The 20,368-nt window shown below is 52.3% G+C and overlaps 1 protein-coding gene across 2 annotated transcripts in view; it reads left to right on the forward strand.

Annotated features, from left to right (window-relative positions):
• Nucleotides 1-20,368, forward strand: part of MINDY4 (MINDY lysine 48 deubiquitinase 4) — a 164,126-nt gene that overhangs the window by 97,933 nt on the left and 45,825 nt on the right. For both annotated transcript variants that reach the window (XM_060107468.1, XM_060107469.1), the window contains exons 6-9: nt 4,697-4,755; nt 9,842-9,948; nt 12,656-12,772; nt 14,003-14,091. In XM_060107468.1, coding sequence (XP_059963451.1) covers nt 4,697-4,755; nt 9,842-9,948; nt 12,656-12,772; nt 14,003-14,091 — 372 coding nt within the window. The remainder of the gene's footprint in view (nt 1-4,696; nt 4,756-9,841; nt 9,949-12,655; nt 12,773-14,002; nt 14,092-20,368) is intronic.

Below are 20,368 nucleotides of genomic sequence, written 5' to 3' on the forward strand. Positions count from 1 at the left end.
CATGATTTCCATTCCTTTTTAAAGAAGTTCCCCTACTCTCTCTAATTACAGCCTCTTAGATTGCTGTTCTGTTATCTCAAGTTCTTAGGAATCCTACTTGCTATGTCAGTTGGCTTTCACTTATGGTGGATTGTTTTCTCACATATTTAACAGTTTTTTGTTTTGAGCATATTTTCAGTGGGACTTAAAAAACAACAACAACTCTCTCTCCCCTGGGGAACCTTGTGTGACCTGCTCTGTAGAAGTGCCCCTCCAGATAATTCTGCATGGCTTGAGTTAAGGTGTGCTGGCATATCACTGGCTCGGGAAAATTTTATGTAAATTTCTTATGTTCTGGATTCTTGTGCTGTGTGAGTGGGGTCAGTTCACACTGGCATCAGTGTTTCCATCAAATAGAATATATAGTAAGTGATCAATATCTTTCTTCTCATGGAATATCTTTCTTTTGTAATCATAACTAATTTAGCCAAGTATCCAGTACCAAACACAGAGGAAGGAGCATCTCCCTGTCTGATTTTAATGCTAAGAGCTGGTGAACTATTCTGAATGTTGGGTGTGTAAGCAGTTGAGCATCTTCAAGAATAACATGACCCAGGCATGTCAGTCCTCTCAGAGCCCCTGCACCTGGTCATGTTCCACAGCGAGTGGTCTTGCTCAGGCTTTCCCCAAGGTAGAGATGAGGCCCCTGATACCCACAGAGGTAGGTGACTTGCCCAAGGTCACTCAGAGTCAGGGGATCAGAGGCAAGAACTCTGGTCTCTGAGTGGCTCTTTCTACCCACCCAGGACCCAGTTATCCAGGGATTGAGTCCTGGCCCTATGTAGCCCCCGACACCTGCGAGGCCCTGGCCCTTGCTCCTCCCTTGGGGGCACGAAGAGGAGCTTGGCTGGGAGGTGGAGACCTCAGATCCAGCAGGCAAGCGCGTGTTTACAGCCTGGCTCCCGAGGATTTATTAGACGCGCACTTTAACACGTCTCCAGGTTATATGCACAATCGCATTTTTAAAAAGTGTTTTGAATCCTTGATTTATCTTTTTGTCATTGTTTTTCATAATAGTTTTCACTCAAAGGCAAGAACATGCTTTTAAACTGACCTTTTAAACTTTGTAATGCTTATGCCACAAAGGGACACATAAAAGGAACAATAGGGCATTCCCTAAGTGTGAGCATTACTGAAGTCTCCTCTGGTGAAGAGATCTATGGGAAACGTCACAAAGCATCTGAGCTGGGCTCTCGCAGCTGATGGATGGCCTCAGGGTGGACGTCTCATGACTGGGAAGAGGCCCAGCTGTACCCTACACAGCAGGAACATCATCCCCACCCTCTCCCCACGGCTCGTGGCCATCTGCGTGCCCCTGCGGCTTTGCCCTTGGGAGCCAAGGGGACAACTTGGGAGGTTTGGACTTTGTCTCCTGGTCCACAGGAAGCCGTGGAGGGTTCTGGGCAGGGAGAGGAAGCATAAAATAGAAAAAAGAGCAAAACAGAGCATTTGGAGCCAAGGGCCTGGGTTTGAGCCCTGGCTCTGGCACTTCTACGCTGCGTGACCCGTGTGAGTCACCTAGCTTGTGAGAGGGTCACTCTGGTATTGGCACCCATGTATGGAGCAGTGACTAGGTGCTGGGCATGCAGGTTACAGAGGCAATCAAGAGAACCTCACAGTCCTTTGTTCCTCCTTGATTGTTTCTCTTACTGTGTGTATTAGTTTCCCATGGCTGCTACAACAAATTACCACAATTTAGTGACTTAAAACAACATGAATTTATTATCTCACTGTTCTGGAAGACTGAAGTCTGAAATCAGTTCCACTGGGCTAAAGTCAAGGTGTTGGCAGGGCTAGTTCTTTAACAACTAGCATCTGTTTCCTTGCCTTTTTCAGCTTCTAGTGACCACCCGCGTTTCTTGGCTTGTGGCCCCTTCTTCTGTCCTCAAAGTGCATCACTTCAACCTCTGTTTCCATCGTCCTCCTACCTGTCTTCTTCTGTGTCAGATCTCCTTCTGCCTCCCTCCTATAAGGACACTTGTGATTAGGTTGCCCCCACCCGGATAATCCAGGCTACTTTCTTCCATTTCAAGATCTTTAACTTAATCTCATTTGCAAAGTTCTTTTTGCCATATAAGGTACCCATTTCCATTTCCAGGGATTAGGACGCAGATATCTTTGGGGACCATTATCCAGCCTACCACAGCATGTCATAGTGCAATTTATGTCTGCTTATTGTACACAACTGGGTCTCCCTGGGGCAGGAAGACAGCCCTGCTGGACAGCTGCCACATGTTTGCTAAGTGAGTGAAGACATGAATGAATGCATGCTTCGCATTTGAGAGGAAGGTAACATTCCAACGGGGCTGTAGAGGATGAGTGTGAGTTTGCCAAAGGATATTCTAGCTGGAGTGAACAGCTTGTGAAAAGGTGTGGAGGCGTGGGCTGAGAGGTTAGCGTGGAGGACATGCAGGTGGAGTGGGAGAGTGCAGAGGGAGGTGATGCTGGGGTGGTAGGTAGCCAGGTCACAGGCAGCCCAGAGGGCACACTAATGGGCTTGGGTTTTGTCTTATGAGGAAGCAGTGTATGTTATGGTTGTTGCCGTTATCTTTGGAGTCATTGCTTAGGTTCAAATCCCTGTGCTGCCACTTATTTGTTGTGTAACTCTGGGGAAATTGCTGGACCTCTCTGAGACTCAGTGCCCTGACTACTTCCTAAGGCTCTTTTGAGGAGCAGATGACTTTTTTTTTTTTTTTTTTTGCGGTACGTGGGCCTCTCACTGCTGTGGCCTCTCCTGTTGCGGAGCACAGGCTCCGGACTCGCAGGCTCAGCAGCCATGGCTCACGGGCCCAGCCGCTCCGCGGCATGTGGGATCTTCCCGGACCGGGGCACGAACCTGTGTCCCCTGCATCGACAGGCGGACTGTCAACCACTGCGCCACCAGGGAAGCCCACAGATGACTTTTGATGCTTGCAAAGCACTTAGCACAGTGCCTGCAACAGTCAAAGGAATCAGAAAGTATTTGCCGCTATAATTGCCATCATTTTTATAAATATGATGTCTCTTGTTGATGATGATGTTGGGGAACCTTTGAAGAATTTCAGCCAGGCCGTGGCATGGTCAGATTTGCTTTCTAGAAAGATGCCTTTGACACTCATGTGAAGATGTGGGGACCAGCATGGGGTGGGGCATCACACGGGGGGTCAGGAAACCAGTTAGGGGGCTGTGAGAATGATCTGGGTGAGAGACGAAGAGGCAGAGAGCAGAGATGGGTCCAAGAGAGATGTTGTTGCCATCAGGGTGTTCCAGAGATGTCTTTACTCCCGATGTTCCCGGCTCAGAATGGTTCAAGGTGGCTTTCAGAGACCATCTAGCACCTGCGCCTCAGTCCTTGCTTTTCAGACACCTTGCCTTAGTCTCTGGGTGAAATAGTGACACAGGGGATAGAAGGGATGGGACTCAGGTCCTCGGCTTTAGTGGCAGTGAGGATGGGGGTGGGGAGAGGTGTGGCTGGCTGGTGGAGGCTTCTGATGAAAGTGCAGCTCCTTATTGCTGGGCCCTGGGGAGGGGGGCACAGCGTCTGTGTGGCCCCCCCCTACATCCTCCTGCTGCCCCTCCGTGCCTTAGCCCCCCTTTCCAGCTTGTTCTCTCACCATTCCCCACAAGAACACTTGCAGAATCCTGGTAGCCTAGGGGCGTAGGACTTTTGTGGTTCTGAGTTGAGGAAAATGGGCTTAGCTGCGTGGGGGAGGAAGGAGGGGCTGCCTGGGAGGTGGGGGAGGAGCTCTGTGTTCCAACGCCAGAGGAAGAAACCCGGAGTCCAGAGCAGGACGTGCTCAGGGATTCGGTACTGCGCGTCCTCCGTGGTCTTCCACTCACGCGCCTTCATACATCTTCAGGAGGAAGCCAATTCAATAGAACCTACGTAGCAAGATTATGATTGTTACTTCAATCATATCTTAGCCTGCAAGGATGTTGGAGGAAAATATATTTCAATGCCACGTTCAAAAGAGCTGTCATTTTTAACATTGTAAATGGATTTTTCAAGGGAGTGATGTAATGTTGTTATTTTGAATACATTCTTTTTAAAAAATGATTTTACTTCAGTTCAGATCGATGCATGCTGGGGGGAAAAATATCCAAAGGGAGCTGAAATACAGGTGGGCCATTTAAAGAAAGCTCTGTGTGCACATCTGAATTTACAAGTCAGGATCACAGTATGTATTCTTTGGTGCATTCTTGAGGTTTCTGATAAATGGCTGCTGATAGCTTTAGAAGAAAGCTGGGAGAAAGGGAACAAACAAAAAAATGAGACAAGAAAATCTGTGCAGTGATTGCAGGAACTTGATGTGTGTGTGTGTGTGTGCACGTGCACGTGTGAATGTGTTCCCCAGCAGTATTACAGTGGCATCAGCAAATTAGCTTGCATTCGGTTCTCGGGAAGTGCCAAACTACAGGGTCCATCGTCCTGTATTGGCTGGTGTGTGTGTGTGTGTACAGAATTGAAAAGCACCCCAGAGGTGATTTGGTCCCTTCCGATATGGAACCTGCAGTGAGGTAGAGTGCTGGTGCAAGGCACACACGGCACAGCCGGGCCAGAGCTGGAGAGAACCTACCTCCTGAAGCCCCATCTAGTGCTTCTCCCACTCTTCTCTGCTCTTTGTATTTCTCTGTCATTCTCCTATGGTACATTGACATTTCCTTTTTTTATTTCTAGGAGTAATCAGTTGCCAGCATCCAACAAGGTCGATGGTGAGCTGGGTGTGCTGCAGCTTGGTGGGTACCACTGGGGCCTCTGTGCTGTGCCCATCAGGGCCCAGGGGGTCTTCATTTGGTCTGCCTGGGAGGTAGTGGGTGGTAGCGCTCTCTGCTGGCCTCGGGGTGGGGCTCCTTTCTTCCCACCTGACCTCAGGAAGGAGGGGGCTGACCTGGTGTGTAGAGCAGGCTTCTCTCTTTTTTGGTTGATGTCCAAATCCGTCTTCCACTGCCTATCTCTCCCAGAGAAATCCTTATAAGAAGTCTGGACATTTCTAGATTCACACTGGGAGAGAGGGGGCAGAAAAGCCTTTTCTGCATTTGGAGGTTCTTTTAGGGTTACTCAGAACCTATAGAAGTCTCTAGAAGGCAGTGCTCAGTCAAAATATTAGTATATCTCTGCCTGGAGAAGCCCATCCTTTAAACATTTTCCCCCACATATCATTGAGGTATAAAATACAAATCGTGAGACGCATCAGTGCACAAAACTTTAGTGTTCAGCTCAGTGCCCTTTCACATGTGTATACATCTGTGTACCTCCTCTGCAAGATCTAGATAAGAACATGTCCATCCACTCTTTTGTTTTGAAGCCATCTGTTTTTTTTCTCTTTCTGGAATTCTCTACTCCCCAAAGACTGATGTGTTTGCAGCCCTTGGCAAAAGCCAAGGATAGAATAAAGGAGGACAACCAAGGACCAGACATGAAAGGACGAGGCTTGAGTGCCACTGACCTTTGCTCTCCTCCTGGAAGCCAGCAATTTACCTGTTGGACCATTTTGGCATACAGGAGCTGAGAGCTGCTCACACCCTTAAACATCTCCTTTTAAGCACTCCCTTTAACATGAAGGAGGAAAGCAGCTCGCCCTTTAGAAGTGACTTGTGTGAGACATGCTGTCTGACAGTTTGCTTTGATGAAGTTGAAAGGCAGGGGCAGGCCTCTGAATGATAGAGGCAGGGGTTTGTATTCTGCTTAGTTCTCCTCAGAGGTAAGAGTTCCTCAGAGTTTGGGGGGTTTTTTGTTTTTTGTTTTTTTATTTTTGTCTGCATTGGGTCTTTGTTGCTGCGCACAGGCTTTCTCTAGTTGCGGCGAGCGGGGGCTACTCTTCGTTGCACTGTGCGGGCTTCTCATTGTGGTGGCTTCTCTTGTTGCGGAGCACAGGCTCTAGGTGTGCGGGCTTCAGTAGTTGTGGCATGTGGGCTCAGTAGTTGTGGCGCATGGACTCAGTAGTTATGGCTCACAGGTTCTAGAGTGCAGGCTCAGTAGCTGTGGCGCATGGGCTTAGTTGCTCTGCGGCATGTGGGATCTTCCCGGACCAGGGCTTGAACCCGTGTCCCCTGCATTGGCAGGCGGATTCTTAACCACTGCACCACCAGGGAAGCCCCCTCAGAGTTTTAATCACCAGAAATGGCTGGTGGGATCATTTGGCCCACCCAGGAAGGGGCAGATTTCACTGGGCACACGGCTGTGCAGAATGAAGGCCGGAGCCGGGAAGGGCTGGCATCTGAAGCCTTTCTGTGAAGCGCTTTAAGATTTTCTAATAAAAGCCACTCCTGTTTGGACATAAAGTGAAGCAGTTCCTGGCCTTGGGAACCCAGAGGGCTTCTATTGGGAGGAAGGCTTTTAGCAATTCTCTCAGAACGCAGCTGTTTGAAGTGTGTGTGCCTTTTCCGGAGGGAGGCCGACCCCTCCTTGCTGGTGGCTCAGCTGATGATTTAGAGAAGACGACGGAGATAAAAGATAAGAGGGCATGCAACCCAGTCACCCAGAGAAAGGGCAAAAGAAGTTTGGGGTGGGGGGTCAGAAACAAGGAATAGCACTCCCTTCCCCATCCCAACTCATCTTTCTTTGGTTCAAGTCAGCAAACTTTGGTTAGCATTACATGCCTGGGCACATACAGGGCTGTCAAAAGCACTTTTCATCGCTGTGATGAAAAGCGGCCTCACCTTCTTGGAGGGTGGGGCTGGGTGAGACGAAGGAATAGAGGTGACCCCTGATAGCAACACACAAAGTGGATGACCAGCAGCTCCTCACTGCTTCAGGGGGTGAGTAGGCCAAGTCTGTGGTGGGTTCCAGAAGTTTCCATAGTGAGGTGGCATTTAGACTGGGCTTTGACAGATGAGCAAGGTCTTGTCAAGCAGACATGTGAAGCAAACGATGTTTGAGGCCATCTCTGGATGTGTGTGGAGGATGGATTTTAGGGGCAGGAGTCTGCACGTTTGGGAGACGGGTGAGGGTCTCTTGGAATAGTCCAGAGAAGAGGTGCCTGGGGCCCTGTTCTATCTGGGGAAATCCTATGGGTATTTCAAGACCCTGATCAAATACTTACCTCTTGTGGGAAGCTTCCCTGACCCTTTAAGGCAGAATTATTTGCCTCTTCCCCTCTGCTCTTATAACCTTTGCATCTGTCTCCATTTTAGCACTAACGTCATGTTCTTTGTTTGGGGCTCTGTCCCCGCCTCTAGGCAGTGAGCTCCTTGAAGGCAGGGGTGGTGTTTTCACCATCTCTGGACCTCCTCCGTCCCACATAACCAGTGGCACATCATGCATGTTCAGTAAAGTGCTTGATGAACAAATAGAAAAATGACAACACATTCCTGTAACAGTGGGGAGAGAAAGGGCGGGGGGCAGCGTATGAGGATTCTGGAGGCAGGATAATCTGGAGGCTGGAGCAGCATGACGAGAGGGTTGAGGTTTTGGCCTGGGTCCTTGGTGGAGGGTTGGGGAGATGGAGTCTTATCAAAATGGAAGCCTGGAAGGGTTCTGTGCTGAGAACCCTGAGTCCGGGGCATTGGGGTGCTTCCAGGAGAAGATATCTTGCAGTCAGTGTGAAGTACTGGGTGGGAACCTGGAAAAAGAGATATACAGGCCTCTATTAAGTACTACCAAGTATATGTATATGTTTTCCTCCAAAGGGTAAATAAAATGTATGGGAAACAAAATCCCTTGCTTCTTTTCAACCAGGCATTTACACCAGGGCCTTAAAAATAGCATTTTCAAGCCACTGGCCTTTGCATCTGGTTTTGTCTGCTTGGCCAACATGTCATGCTGGAGTGCTTTGTTTTCCTTTGCACGGCCATCCCGCCACACCTGGACCTGCCCCATGGTCCTGAACCAGCTCCCTGCGCAGGCGCCAGCTGCCTCCTGGCAGAAGCCGAGGGAGGCTGCCTCTTCCCGGGGGCTCCATCAGTCAGCTCCCCTAGGGCCCCCAGCCTCCAGCCTCAGACTTAGTTCATGGGGCTCAAGCAGAGCACGTTTCAGCCCTGGTTCCCTTCAGGACAGCCTTAGACTAAACAGAAGCCTCCAAATAGGCTTAAATCCTGCCCGCTCTGGGCCTCCAGGAAACAGTCTAGCTGAAGCATCACAAGGACCCTTCAGGGCCTGGCGGAATCACTCAGTTACTCTCCCCCTCTGTCTTGGCCCTCAGATGCCTAGGATTGGATTAATCACACATCTCTGTTACTTAATTAACCTTCTCAGTATTGATCTTTGCAAAGCCTGCTCATTGGCCTCCCTCTTGCCTTTCCTTCCTGATTTCCCTTTAGCCTCATGCTACACTCCCATGACCCTTGTCTCCATAAGCAACCACTCTCATGTATTTAGTGATTTCTTCCTGCTTGTGTATGTTCTTGCAAAAATGTTTAGTGTTGTTTTGTGTGCATGTGTTTATAATGGATGTGAAATCGTGTTGTGTTATACATCCCATTTGCTTTCTTACTTTCTCTACCCAGAGCCATGTTTTCAAGACCCGTGTGTGTTGCTGGGTGAACATCTGGTCTTTATTTCAGGTTTTTTGTAAGGCCATGGTCACTGGGTGGCTTTTTTAGAGACCCTAACTAAGAAAGGTTCTCATTTAAATTCCAGACTTGTTTAAAATCTTTGTTTCACCCTAAAGGTAAAATCTGTCTCCATTTCAGTGGACCGAGCCTCTAGGAGTTGGCTTCGTGCTGTGCCTGGTCCTCTTCCAGGGGAGAAAAGGAGGCTGTAGAATAAGATTTATGGCATGTGTTCTGGGGATGTTGGCCTTTGCACACCGTCTCAGAAGATGCGGGGCAGGGACTGTGACATTTCTGTAGTCCCAGATGCACAGAATTATGGCAGGCAATGTTGGTTTCTATACAGTGTGGCATGCTTTTTAAATAATCATTTAATCTTGGGGAAAGGGGGATGGAAAAAGTCTCCAGAGGCTCTCTGGAGACCGGCCTGCCCAGCTTTGCCAGCATAATTGCCTTGGGTTGTTTTCACTTGGATCCTGCATCTGAGGGTTCTGGTAGATGCTGCGGCAGTGCGTATCATGGCGAGAGGGAGCCTCACTGGCTGGGAAGGCACAGGCTGGTGCTGTCAACACCCACGCTGGGACCCTCTCTGGGCCTCAGTCACCCCAGCTATGAGCATGTGACTTAGTGTCCCTTCTGGCTGGAGGTCCAGGGAGGTCTGACTGGCAGGATGGCCGAGGAATTAGGAGATGGCCTGGGTTTATATTCTATCTCTGCAACTTTCCATCTGTGTGACTTCTGGTCAGTTACTTAACTTCTCTAAGCCTCAGTTTCCTCATCTTTAAATGGGGATGATGATAATTGGAGCTGTTCTGGGGCTTAGATGATAAAACACAGATGGTAAGTAAATGAAAGCCACACTGGTGATAATCTATTATAACTATTATTATTCTCTCAGGAAGGGCGGCATCTTCTTTCCTAATTCCGCCCTCTTCATGTTTGTCCTCAGGGGGACAGATTTATGGGTCACGCCCACCTTATGTAAGAATTGTGTCTGAGCCAGGCTTTCCTGGGCCTGACTCGACAGCTTAGGCCTAGGCCCTTGTTTCTGCATGTCCACAAGCAGAGCTTTCTAGTGGACTGGTAGCCAAGTCCCATCTGCCAGCATCCTTGGACCAGCGTGGGGTGACAAGGATCAAGGGCTCTCACTCTGCCTTTTTCCTTCTGATGAAGCCTTGGGAGCCTCCGCGGGGACAGGGTGTGGGTGGTGGAGGAGCCCTCCTCTCATTCCAACCACCTCAAGACTCATCAGTGTCCTGGGTGTTAAACGGCTTCCCAGTCTGTTCTCTGTGAGTCATAACAAGGAGCTCACGTGGCCACGGTTTTCTTTCAGAGGACGTGGAGGATGAATTGGTGAGGGAAGAAGTCATCCTGTCTCCAGTGCCATCAATGCTCAAGCTGCAGGTAGAGTCAAAGCCCATCGACCTCTCAGTGGCAAAGGTAGGTGTCAGCTGAAAAGTGCGAGGTGATGTGTCTGGATTTGAGTTGGTGTGGATGAGGTGATTTTCATCTCTCTGGCTCCATTCATCCCGTTATAATCTCTCAGTCACTGTTAAAATGGAAATTTGCATGTGACGTGGAAGAAAACCTGAGCGGAGAGTCAGGAAAACGAGGGCCTAGTCCTGGCCTCTCCCTCTCCTTCTCTGAGACAAGAGGTGAGGATACAACCTCCTCCCATTCAAACATTCTGGAATCCAACTTTTCTTCTGGTCCAGAGCTCTGCTTCCCATGTCCGCAACCGGTAACTCCAGGGTTGTGATGGGAACGCGATAACTGTCCTCATTAGCTTGACTGTGCTCCTGCACTGGTCCCCTGAGCTGGGCTCAGGCTGGGCTGCAGTGAGGGAAGGACAGGGAAGTGTTACCAATTCCTCAGCGCCACCTGGGTTCACACCAGTGACCTCCTGGGTTCACACCAGTGACCTCCTGGAGTCACAGGACTTCGGGAGCCGGTTCCTGGCCTTAGCAGCCTCCTCTGTGGGGATGTCCTGGATTCCTCACCATCTCTGCTGCCATAGGGCCTCGCCCTTCTCCGTGGCCAGCAGTTCCTGCAGGATGGAATGCTGCCCCTGCTGTCCTCCGCTGGCTTTTCAGCCAGAATCCAGAAGGGAAAAATAAAACTCCTGGGGACACAGCTGACCCTGTTCTCTTCCTACTTACCAAGTATTTACTCAGCACACAGATGAAAAGTCAAAGGTTTTTCTAGAGGTTTTGTCCCTCCCCATCCTTCTCCTCCTTTTCCCTTCCTTCTTTTGAAACCAGAGGGAGAGGGTCAGACACAGTTAAGCGGCCCCAAGCCTGGGAGTAAGTGCTCTGGTTGTCTGTAGCCACAGGGCTATGATTCTTTGCAGTGGGTACCGCTATTTTGGGAAGGGTCCTCAGAGGCCTCTAAAGACCACCCAGTAGTAGCATCTCCAAAAGCAGCTGAAAAAACCGAGGCCCACACAGAGAAAGGAGGACCCAGGACACGTGGTGTCCAGAGCAAGCAGGACCCAGGTTTCCAGGCTTGTAACCCTGTGACCTGGCAACCAAACTGTGCCTAGCTGGGAGCTGTCATTCTGTGACTGAGAGAATAGACATGGGCTTCAGCCAGAAAACTCAAGGTCCTGTAGTTTCTAGGCTCTTGGGAAACTCAGTCCAAATACATGGATGATTGTAGTTGGTGCAAGAAGGGGAACCAAGCCCTGACAGACGGATTTACCCACCCCTCTCTCCTGTGTGCCACCAGCCCACATGTGATGACGTGTAGACAAACGCTCTGTCATAGAGATTTTCCTTGTACTTAGTGAAAAGAAAACAAAGAACCGATTCTAGAGGGAAACGTGAGTCTGTAGGAAAGGTATGACCTGGAAAGAGACAGTCTGAGGGGGTAGTGACAGAATCCACATGCTGGCCCTTCAGATACTCTTGGATGTAAAATCATGGTGGAGAGAGAAGAGGCAGCCGGCATGGGGAAGGGGCAAGTGGAGAGAGGCTCTGCTTTCCCATCCATGGTCTGGCCAGTGGGGAGGGGTTGGCACTTTCTGGGGCTCTGGAGGGTGAGGCTTGGGTTGATGGGAGATCCATATCAGCCAGAAGTTTTGAGAACACAGAGCTGTGAAAAAATGGAGGGGCTGCCTTGGGAAGTGGTGGGAACCCTCTCCACTTGGTGGTTGGAGTGTTCAAGCCAAGTTTATGGGGGGACCACTCTCCGGTGATATTGCAGAGGAGATTCTTACATGTAGGAAGGGGTTGTACCAGTGTGGGGTTGGCAAACTTTTTCTGTAAAGGGCTACATAGTGTATTTTTGACTCTCGGTTGCAACCACACAGCTCTGCCATTGGAACGTAAAAGAAAACACAGACGACATGCAAACAAATGGGCATTGCCGTGTTTCAATAAAACTTTATTTACAAAGCCAGTGGAGGGTCGGATTTGGCGTATGGGTCACAGTTTGCTAGAGCACCAGTTCTCAAACTTGGCTGTACGTTGGAATCACCTGGGGAGCTTTTGATAGTGCAGATACTAGCGTCCGACGCCCAGGGGTCCTGCTTTAGTTGGCCTGGCACGGGGCCTGAGCATCAGGATTGTTCAGGGCTCTGTAGGTAACTATAATGTGCAGTCAAGAACCTCCAAGGTCTTTTGTAAAACTAAAATTTTGTGTATCAAGGAACTTCTAAGGATGCTCAAAAGATTTTGGCCTGGGTCAGCACAGGCTGGTAAGGTTTACAGATATTCCAGAGGTAAGACCCTGAGGGTCCATTTTCTCTTTCCTCAAATATGAGAAGAATGGGTTTGCAAAAGAAAAAGAAAATAGATTACCCTGCTGGAAAATAGACTACCCTGCTAGAATTCAAGACCAGTTCCTGTGGGAATGCAAACGCCCAGCAGTGTACTGCTGTTTGCTTTTTTTTTTTTTTTTTTTTTTGCGGTACGCAGGCCTCTCACTGCTGTGGCCTCTCCCATTGTGGAGCACAGGCTCCGGACACGCAGGCCCAGCGGCCATGGCTCACGGGCCCAGCCACTCCGCGGCATGTGGGACCGTCCAGGACCAGGGCACGAACCCGCGTCCCCTGCATCGACAGGCGGACTCTCAACCACTGCGCCACCAGGGAAGCCCTGTTGTTTGCTTTTAAAACAACCAATACAATTCTCTCTTCTTTTGACAGGACATAAAGACCATTCTGTTTGGTTCCAGCTTTTGCTGTTTCAATGAAGAGTGGAAACTTCAGAATTTTTCCTTTAACGACTCAGCATCATTAAAATATGGCATCGTGCAGAACAAGGCAGGTTGTTTTTAAGTGCCCCCGAGGACTCTGCTGTGGGCCCATCATGGACAGGGGCACACGTCCCCCAGTTTCGTAAATCCTGTGGGTGTTGCCTGTGCCAGCCCCTCGTTTGCTGAGTTGTCACCCAGGGCAGGAACTTCATGTGTGGCTGGCAGAGCAGAGCGGGGCAACATGACCGCTGCCGTGAGGGGTGCGTGATGCTGGAGGGGACAGGGAGCAGGAGGGGGCCCGTGTCTGCTCCGGGGTACCAGAGAGGGTCCTGAAGCTAAGTACTGAGAGACGATTTTGCAGGTAGAGCTGGAGAAAGGACACTGGAGGCAGGGGGCAGCATGAACAAAGGGAGGCTGTGTGAAAATACAGGGACTGCAGGAAGGGGCAAAAGTATCAAGCGTGAGGACCAGAAGTATGCGGGGAGGATATGATATAAGACGGGGAAATGGAGGTAGATTGTGGCAGGATTTGAACATGGCTTATACACAGTTGCCAAGATACACATTTTCAGGGCCAGAAGATAACTGTAAAATCCGGCAGCTTATCCAGGTTCCGTTTCTCAAGCCCCAGGAGCCTCCCCCTGCCCCACACTGCCTGAGGAAGAACCCCAAGACCACTCGCTTCTGCCCCTAATTTGGCCAAGTCAGCACATCTTCTTGCACCCCGAGTTCAAGGGCACCCACGGCCCCTGCTCTGACAGTCCTTGTACTTGTTGATGCCTACAGGGGTGAGTTCCTCAAGGAGCCCTCTCCCTCCAAGTCACACCTACTAGGTGCTGAGGCAGGCCACCGGCTGGGGAACCAGATTGCTTACACAAGCGGAGGCTGCCCAAGGGGCTTGCTTCTAGCTGAGATGGTCAGGGAAGCCTTCCTGGAGGAGGAGGCCTTTAGGATGGGCCTTGAAGGCTGGGTAGACAATTGACACCGTCAGCCTGTGGACACGGAAACATGTCTCTGGATGCCTGGACACCCATGGTGTCAGCCCCTGACAGGTTGTGAAGAATCACTTTCCCCCCATCACACACTACAGACTTTGCTCCTTCCTCTAGCGATGGGCACCTGGGCCTCTGTCACCCCCTCTCTGTGACTCAGGGTCAGCACTTCACAGAAGTAGTCGCCACACAGGAGACCCCTGTTTGAGGCTCTGTAACCTGTTGGAGGAGGCTGGTTCTGGAGGAGCAGGTGGCCCTGCCCTGGGTCAGTTCTCACAGGCACTGACGCGCGTCCTTCTTTGCAGGGTGGTCCCTGTGGGGTTCTGGCAGCTGTCCAAGGCTGTGTCCTACAGAAACTCCTGTTTGAAGGAGATAGCGGAGCTGACTGTGCTCGGTAAGTCAGCGCCGATTCCGGCAATAGCTTCTCTTCCCAAGGCTTCTCCTCACTGTCCAGAAAAAATAAGCAAGGAAATGTGTGTTTGTTCCCTGATATTTCCCGTCTTCTGGAAAGGGAAACGGTGGCTGGCTAACAGGGCCAGTGCTGACCAGTTTAAATGACCTGCATGCCATTTGTTTCTAAGGGCAGGGAGGCTTGTTAAGTCCTGTGCCACATGGGAAGTGGCAGTGGGAACAGCCCTGAAACTCAGGCCACCCCCTCCTCAGGAGTGGAGCACAGCAACCGCCCAAATCCCGTCCACACCCAGGTCAGCCTGCTGACCCCTCTGCTGAGCCCAGGTCTCCCCTCCCTCCCCTCGTTCCCCCACCTCTGCTAACAGCCATCTCCACAGGGTCCAGCCAGACCTGCAGGATATGGCTTCCTCCCCTCGGCCATTCTTTCTCCACCTCACACACTGAGTGTTTGCACACAGCCCCTCATTCTCATCCTCACTCCCTCCACAGACATTTCTGGAACATTCTCTCTGTGCGGGTACCAGTGATTCAGAGAGGAGTAGACGCATTCTCTGTTCTCCAGAGTGCTCTGTGAAGTTGAGGGATGGAGAGGAATCCATAATCCTACCTTGCGGTTGGTGCTCAGGTAGAAGGATTATCGAGGGGCTACCCAAGGCTGGGGCCAGCTCGGCCAGTTTGAGGAGGCAGCCCTCTTACCTTAACCAGTAACTGTGTGCCCAATGGTACTGAGTCACCCTCAGATTTACAGAACTTCTGGCACTTCTCTTTTTTCTTTTTTAGTTCAGATCTAATATACATACAGAAGAGTACACAACTCAAAAAAGGGCACAACTCATGTATGTTCTGCTTAATGAATTATTGCAAAATCACACACCCATGTACACAGCACCCAGATCAAGAAAGAAAATATTTCCAGCTCCCTGGAAGCATCCTCCTGCCCAGTAGATACCTCCATTCTCTTCTCCAAAGCTGTGATTAAGCGGATTTGAAAATCACAGCTTAGTTTTGACAATTCCTGAACTTTAATTAAAGGGACTTGCCTTTTTTTTTTTTTTTTTTTTAAAGACAACAAGGCCCATCCCCCATTTATTCACGTTCAAATTCCTGGGAAAGACACTAGTTTCCCAGACATCCAGCCAAGCTTGTACAAAACGAAACACATTTTACCAGCTTAGAGGATGTGGCCTTAGACAGGATCCAAGTGAAGGTGGCTTTTCATGCTTGGCATTTCAGAATTTGTCCGATAATATGATTTGTCTAATTACTTTACAAGGTAACAATCAAGGTGCTTGGTTTCAAGCTGAAAGATGCTAACCATAAGCATAGCGTAACTATAGCTGGAAGCCCAGTGACACAACATTTGCACAGCAAAGTCTGACCTTGTGCTGTTCTTCTCCCCAGTGCCTGCTCTGGAGTCCAGTCCAGCAAAGTGCGGCCCGCACAGTGAGTGTCTGATGATCAGGGACGCTCCTGGCTGGCTGGCTGGCTGGGACTGGCTAAGCGAGGGACCTCTGGCTGCCTGCCCTCTAAGGGCGCAGGGACCCTCTCGGAGCACATATGCACCTCCACCCCTACCTTCCCTCCTTGCACTGGAGAGAGGCGCACGGGGAGGACTTAATAGGCGCTTGGAGGGCGTGTGGGCCTCAACAAGGCAGCTGTGGCCTTGCCCTCATGGCACCTACGACTGAACACGAGAGCCAGATGAACAGGAGGTCCCAGGGGGACGGGCAGGGAGCTCAGGGCCCACCCGGCCGTGAAGAGGGTCAGGCAGGCTTGCTGGAGGAGTGACATTTTAATCTTACTGAGATCCGGAGGATGGGCAGGGCTCCTAACTGGCTTCGCACACACCCTTGCACAGGCTTGTTCCTCCCTCAATTTCTCCTTTCCCAGCAAATCCCTCAGCCTCCTTCCCTGGCTCCTCACGTGCAGAGGCCATGGCCTCAGGGCCGCCTTCCCCGACCTCCCCAGACGCTGCGGCCCCCACCACTGGATGCTCTTTTTATCCAAGTCATTACCTGTCCATTATCTGTGCCCCAGAACACAAGCCCCCTGAGAACAGGGGCCTTCCTAAGCTGCCTGGGCCGTAGCCCGTCCCTGGCATCCAGCCCCAGGCCTAGTGCACAGAAGAGGCCCCTCGGAACTTTTGTTGAATGAACGCATGGAGAAACATATGAGTTATCCAGACTGACTGGGAGGGGAGGGGATAGTATTCCAGTAAGGAGAACAACATGTGCGGAGGCCCGAGGTCAGGGAGTGGCCACGGCAGAGTGTAGGGGGCAGGGCGAGACCCAGGCCAGGCTGCCAGAGGGCCCGCAGGGCCCAGCGGCTAGCTCAGGTCAAGCCTCGGCCTTGGCCCTCGTGGGAAGTGTTTGATAATTCATTTCAGCCCCACGTCCCTTCACAGCTGCTTTTGAACTTGGACTTTGGACTTCTTGGGGGAAGTTGTAGATCATTTCCCAACAGTCAGGAAGGGGTGTATAAGTTGGTTCCCGGAAGGGCCGTTTCTGCCCAGGGCACAAGGCAGGCTTGGCTCCTTGTCACCTGCCCTACAGCCCCACTAAGGGGATGTGACAGCCTCTGGATCCCCAGGCACGTCCTCGGGAGAGAGTTCTGCTCGCCACACCTGAGAGGGGAGCTAGGGCTTGGAAGGCAGAAAGCCATTCGGACTGGGGCCCAAGACGGGCTCTGGGTAGAAAGAAAACTGTACCAGCTGTGGGAAGAAGAGTTGGAGCCAGCCTAGATTGAAGGCCCTCGGAGGCCGGGCTGGTGGGGCAGGAGGGGAGGAGGCTGGAAGGGGCTGCTGGCTGCTGGGAGCTACGTGTGGGGTGTGCTTGGTGGGAAGGAGCCCCGCTCTGGGGGAAGGCTGCCTGGGTGGGCCAGAGGAGGCCTGTGCCGAGCAGCCAGGAGAGCTCGGCCTGCTGGCCAGGCAGGGTCCCGCCCAAGGGAAGCGCGGAAGGGTTCATGCTGCAGAAGAGTGACCTCACCTTTCTTTGGAGTCCCACAGCCTTGGGTGCTCCTCGTAAGTCCCTCCCCTGTTGCCCCTCCACGCCCGCGGCCCCAGGCCCTGCACCCAGAGCTGCTCTCCACGCAGGCTGAGCATAGTGATCTGGCTTCCTGCTGGTGCTGGTGGCCGAGCAGGCCCAATAGTGGGCAGTCTTCCTACCCATCCGAGAGGGAGGGGCGGAGAGCTTGGCTTAGTGACCCGGCTGCTCTCATCTAGCCCAGACCGCTGAAAGTGCCTCAGGGGACTCAGGGAGACAGGGCTCCGAGGGGGACCAGCTGGGGGAGGTCCCAGTGGTGATGGGCTGTGGGCAAGGAGCACCAGCTGCCTCCACACCCCCCATTCTATGTCTCCTCCTCTGGCTTCCGCTGCTGTGGACCTAGCTTTGCTGAGGCATGAGCCTGCCTCGGGGCTGGAGGCCGACTGGGGGCGAGAGGAGAGAGTCCTCCTGGGTTCAGGCTAGGACTTGGGTCAAGCAAAGGCCAGGGGAGAGAGCGGCCGGGGCCTGGGGCTGGCAGCCGAGGGGGGAGGTGAGAGCGGAGTCTGGTCGCCGTTTGCTGAGGTGAGGCCCTGCAGATGGGAGGCCACGGAAAGTCGTCCTTGCCAAGTGGGTGTCGGTGCAGCCTATAGGTGCCCGTGCTGAGGCTGCGGGGAGTGCCCAGCTCTGTGGTCTTTAGCCTGTCCCAGGATGGCGGTTGCTGAAGAGAGCACTGGACCAGCCAGAGACCTGGATTACAGTTGTGGGCCAGCAAGGCCTCACTTCCTCCATTTGTGAATCTCTGTCCTGCCCAAGTCTGACTCAGTAAGGAAATGCAAACCAAATCCTTTGTAAATCAAGGGCTGTGCAAGTGGGTGGGATCTTGAGGTCGCCTGCTGTGGTACATATGGGGAAACTGAGTCGCAGAGAGGGAAAGATGCTTGTCCAGGTTCACACCTGACCTCCGGGGCAGAGCCATGCACGTCTGTCACACCACACTGTGCCCTAGAAGAGACTCTGAGCCCCAGGCGAGCCAGAGAGGCCAGGAGGGGCTGGTGCCGGGAGGCTGAGTGTCATGGGCTTGAAACACCCGAGGGCTGGACACCCAGATGGACTCTCAGTGACCAAGGTGCAGCTCTTTAGGCTCTGTAGTTTACAAAGGGCTTCTAGGCAGAACCTCCCCATTTTTCCTAATTTGGGGAAAAAAATTCAGAAGAGTACAGAAGAGTAATACGGCAACCCCCTGGGGACATGCTGCCTCATGTGAGTAAAGGATGACATTCGACATCCCTGCGGGAACCTCTCGCAGTCCCGGCTCCTCTGGTTTCCTTGATTCATTTGTACGATCTTAATATTGATTGTTTGGGTCATTGATGTCGCTGCACAGGCTGGTGTGCTGAGCTGGGTTTGAGCCTTCAGTACTCCCTTTTGACTCTGAAATTCCAAGATTTCAGAAATGATCCGGTTTAAAAAAAAAAAAGAGGACGAGAGAAGCAGGCAAGCTGCTCTGTTCTCTCTAGGAGCACTGCGTCGGCCCTCATACCACACAGAGGCGGCACCTGCAGCTGCTGAATGCTGGGCGCTTTGGGAGCTCCGGGACCAGGGCCGGTGGGCCTTCCTGCACTGGGTCTGCAGGCCTGGGCGGGCGTGGCCCCCTGCTCGCCATCTCCCCGCACGAGGCTGAGTGTCATATGAGCTTGAAACACCCGAGGGCTGGACACCCAGATGGACTCTCAGTGACCAAGGTGCAGCTCTTTAGGCTCTGTAGTTTACGAAGCCGCACGAGGATGTGACTGCGGCCTCCAGGGAAATCATGCTGAAATAAAGGCTTCTTGGCAGAGGTGGTGTTTTTTCTGAAGGACTGTCTGGCTTCATTAAGACTCATCCCATCAGGCTGGCAGCCGGCCTCTCCTCAACTGGGGACGACAGAGCCGGGCAGCAGGGCTCGGTGTTTTTCCACTTGAGGAGGGCTGTGCCAGCCGCCTCGGCTCGTGGGAAGCGATGGTGAGCCTGGTTCCCCTGCGGGCTTGGGGAGTGCCACAGGCAAGGGAGCTGTCCTCTGGCCTCTACTTCCCTTTTCAACTGGGGAAGTCGAGGCCCAGAGAAGGAGGGGCACTTGCCCAAGGCCCCTCTGGACCCATTCATTAGTGGAGCCAGGCTTGGAACCCAGGTCTGGTGGTCCCCAGGCCAGCTCTGGCAGCGTTTGACCCTGAAAGGGGGCAGAAAGGTCTGCAGTCATTCGCCAGCTTTCTTCTGATTCTTCTACAGGCTCAGACTAGCGGGCACGTCAGGGTGGACTGGTGAGCCCTGTTTTGAGTTAATGATGGTAGAAACATCTTTTTAATCTGAAAGACTTGGGTAATTAAGCCCAACACAGAATGTATTACTTCCTGACGCCCATCGCCCATCCTTAGACAAATCCTGCACTTCTTCTGTGAGGTATTAGACTCTTTTTTTTTTTTTTTTTTTTCTTTTTGCGGTATGCGGGCCTCTCACTGTTGTGGCCTCTCCCGTTGCGGAGCACAGGCTCCGGATGCGCAGGCCCAGCGGCCATGGCTCACGGGCCCAGCCGCTCCGCGGCATATGGGATCCTCCCAGACCGGGGCACGAACCCGTATCCCCTGCATCGGCAGGCGGACTCTTAACCACTGCGCCACCAGGGAGGCCCTAGACTCTTTTAAAGAAACTTCTCTTGGTGTGAGAGCCCGGCCAGGTGCTAGATTCGCGGTAGGGGTTGGATAAGCGCGTGCGTGACTGATGAAGACAGTGCAGGACCACCCTGGTCACCGAGGTGAAGGCAGACCCTGAGTTCCCCGGTGAAGGTGGAGGCCGGCGATTCACTGCAGCGCCTCCCTCCTCCCTCCTGTCATCCGCACGCACCCCAGCCCTGAATACCCTGTGGCTGGTTTACCTGGCAGAAGGGCCGGGCTGGAATGATGCTTGGGGGCATCTGGCCCAGGGTCTGCATTCTGGACATTCATCTCCTTGGAATCACAACCCACAGTAGTGGACTCTGTCATCCCCAGAGCTTGTTTCCTGCCCCACCCCCATCCAGGTGACCGTCAGTCGTGTCTGTCCCACCTCCTGAGCACCTACGCCCATCCTTCCCGCCCCTGCCCAGGACTGGGGTGCCCTGCTCCTCAGCTGAGCTGTACGGCCAGTGCCCGACCAGCACTGCTGCTCCATCTTGCCGTCCCTCCAGTCCTCACTGTACGTACTCACCACAGGCTCCTTTTACAGCACAGGTGTGACCAGGGCACTCCCCAGCTTGATCCCTCGACA

The sequence above is a fragment of the Mesoplodon densirostris genome, chromosome 9 (genome assembly GCF_025265405.1).
Source record: "Mesoplodon densirostris isolate mMesDen1 chromosome 9, mMesDen1 primary haplotype, whole genome shotgun sequence".
Taxonomy (NCBI): Eukaryota; Metazoa; Chordata; class Mammalia; order Artiodactyla; family Ziphiidae; genus Mesoplodon; species Mesoplodon densirostris.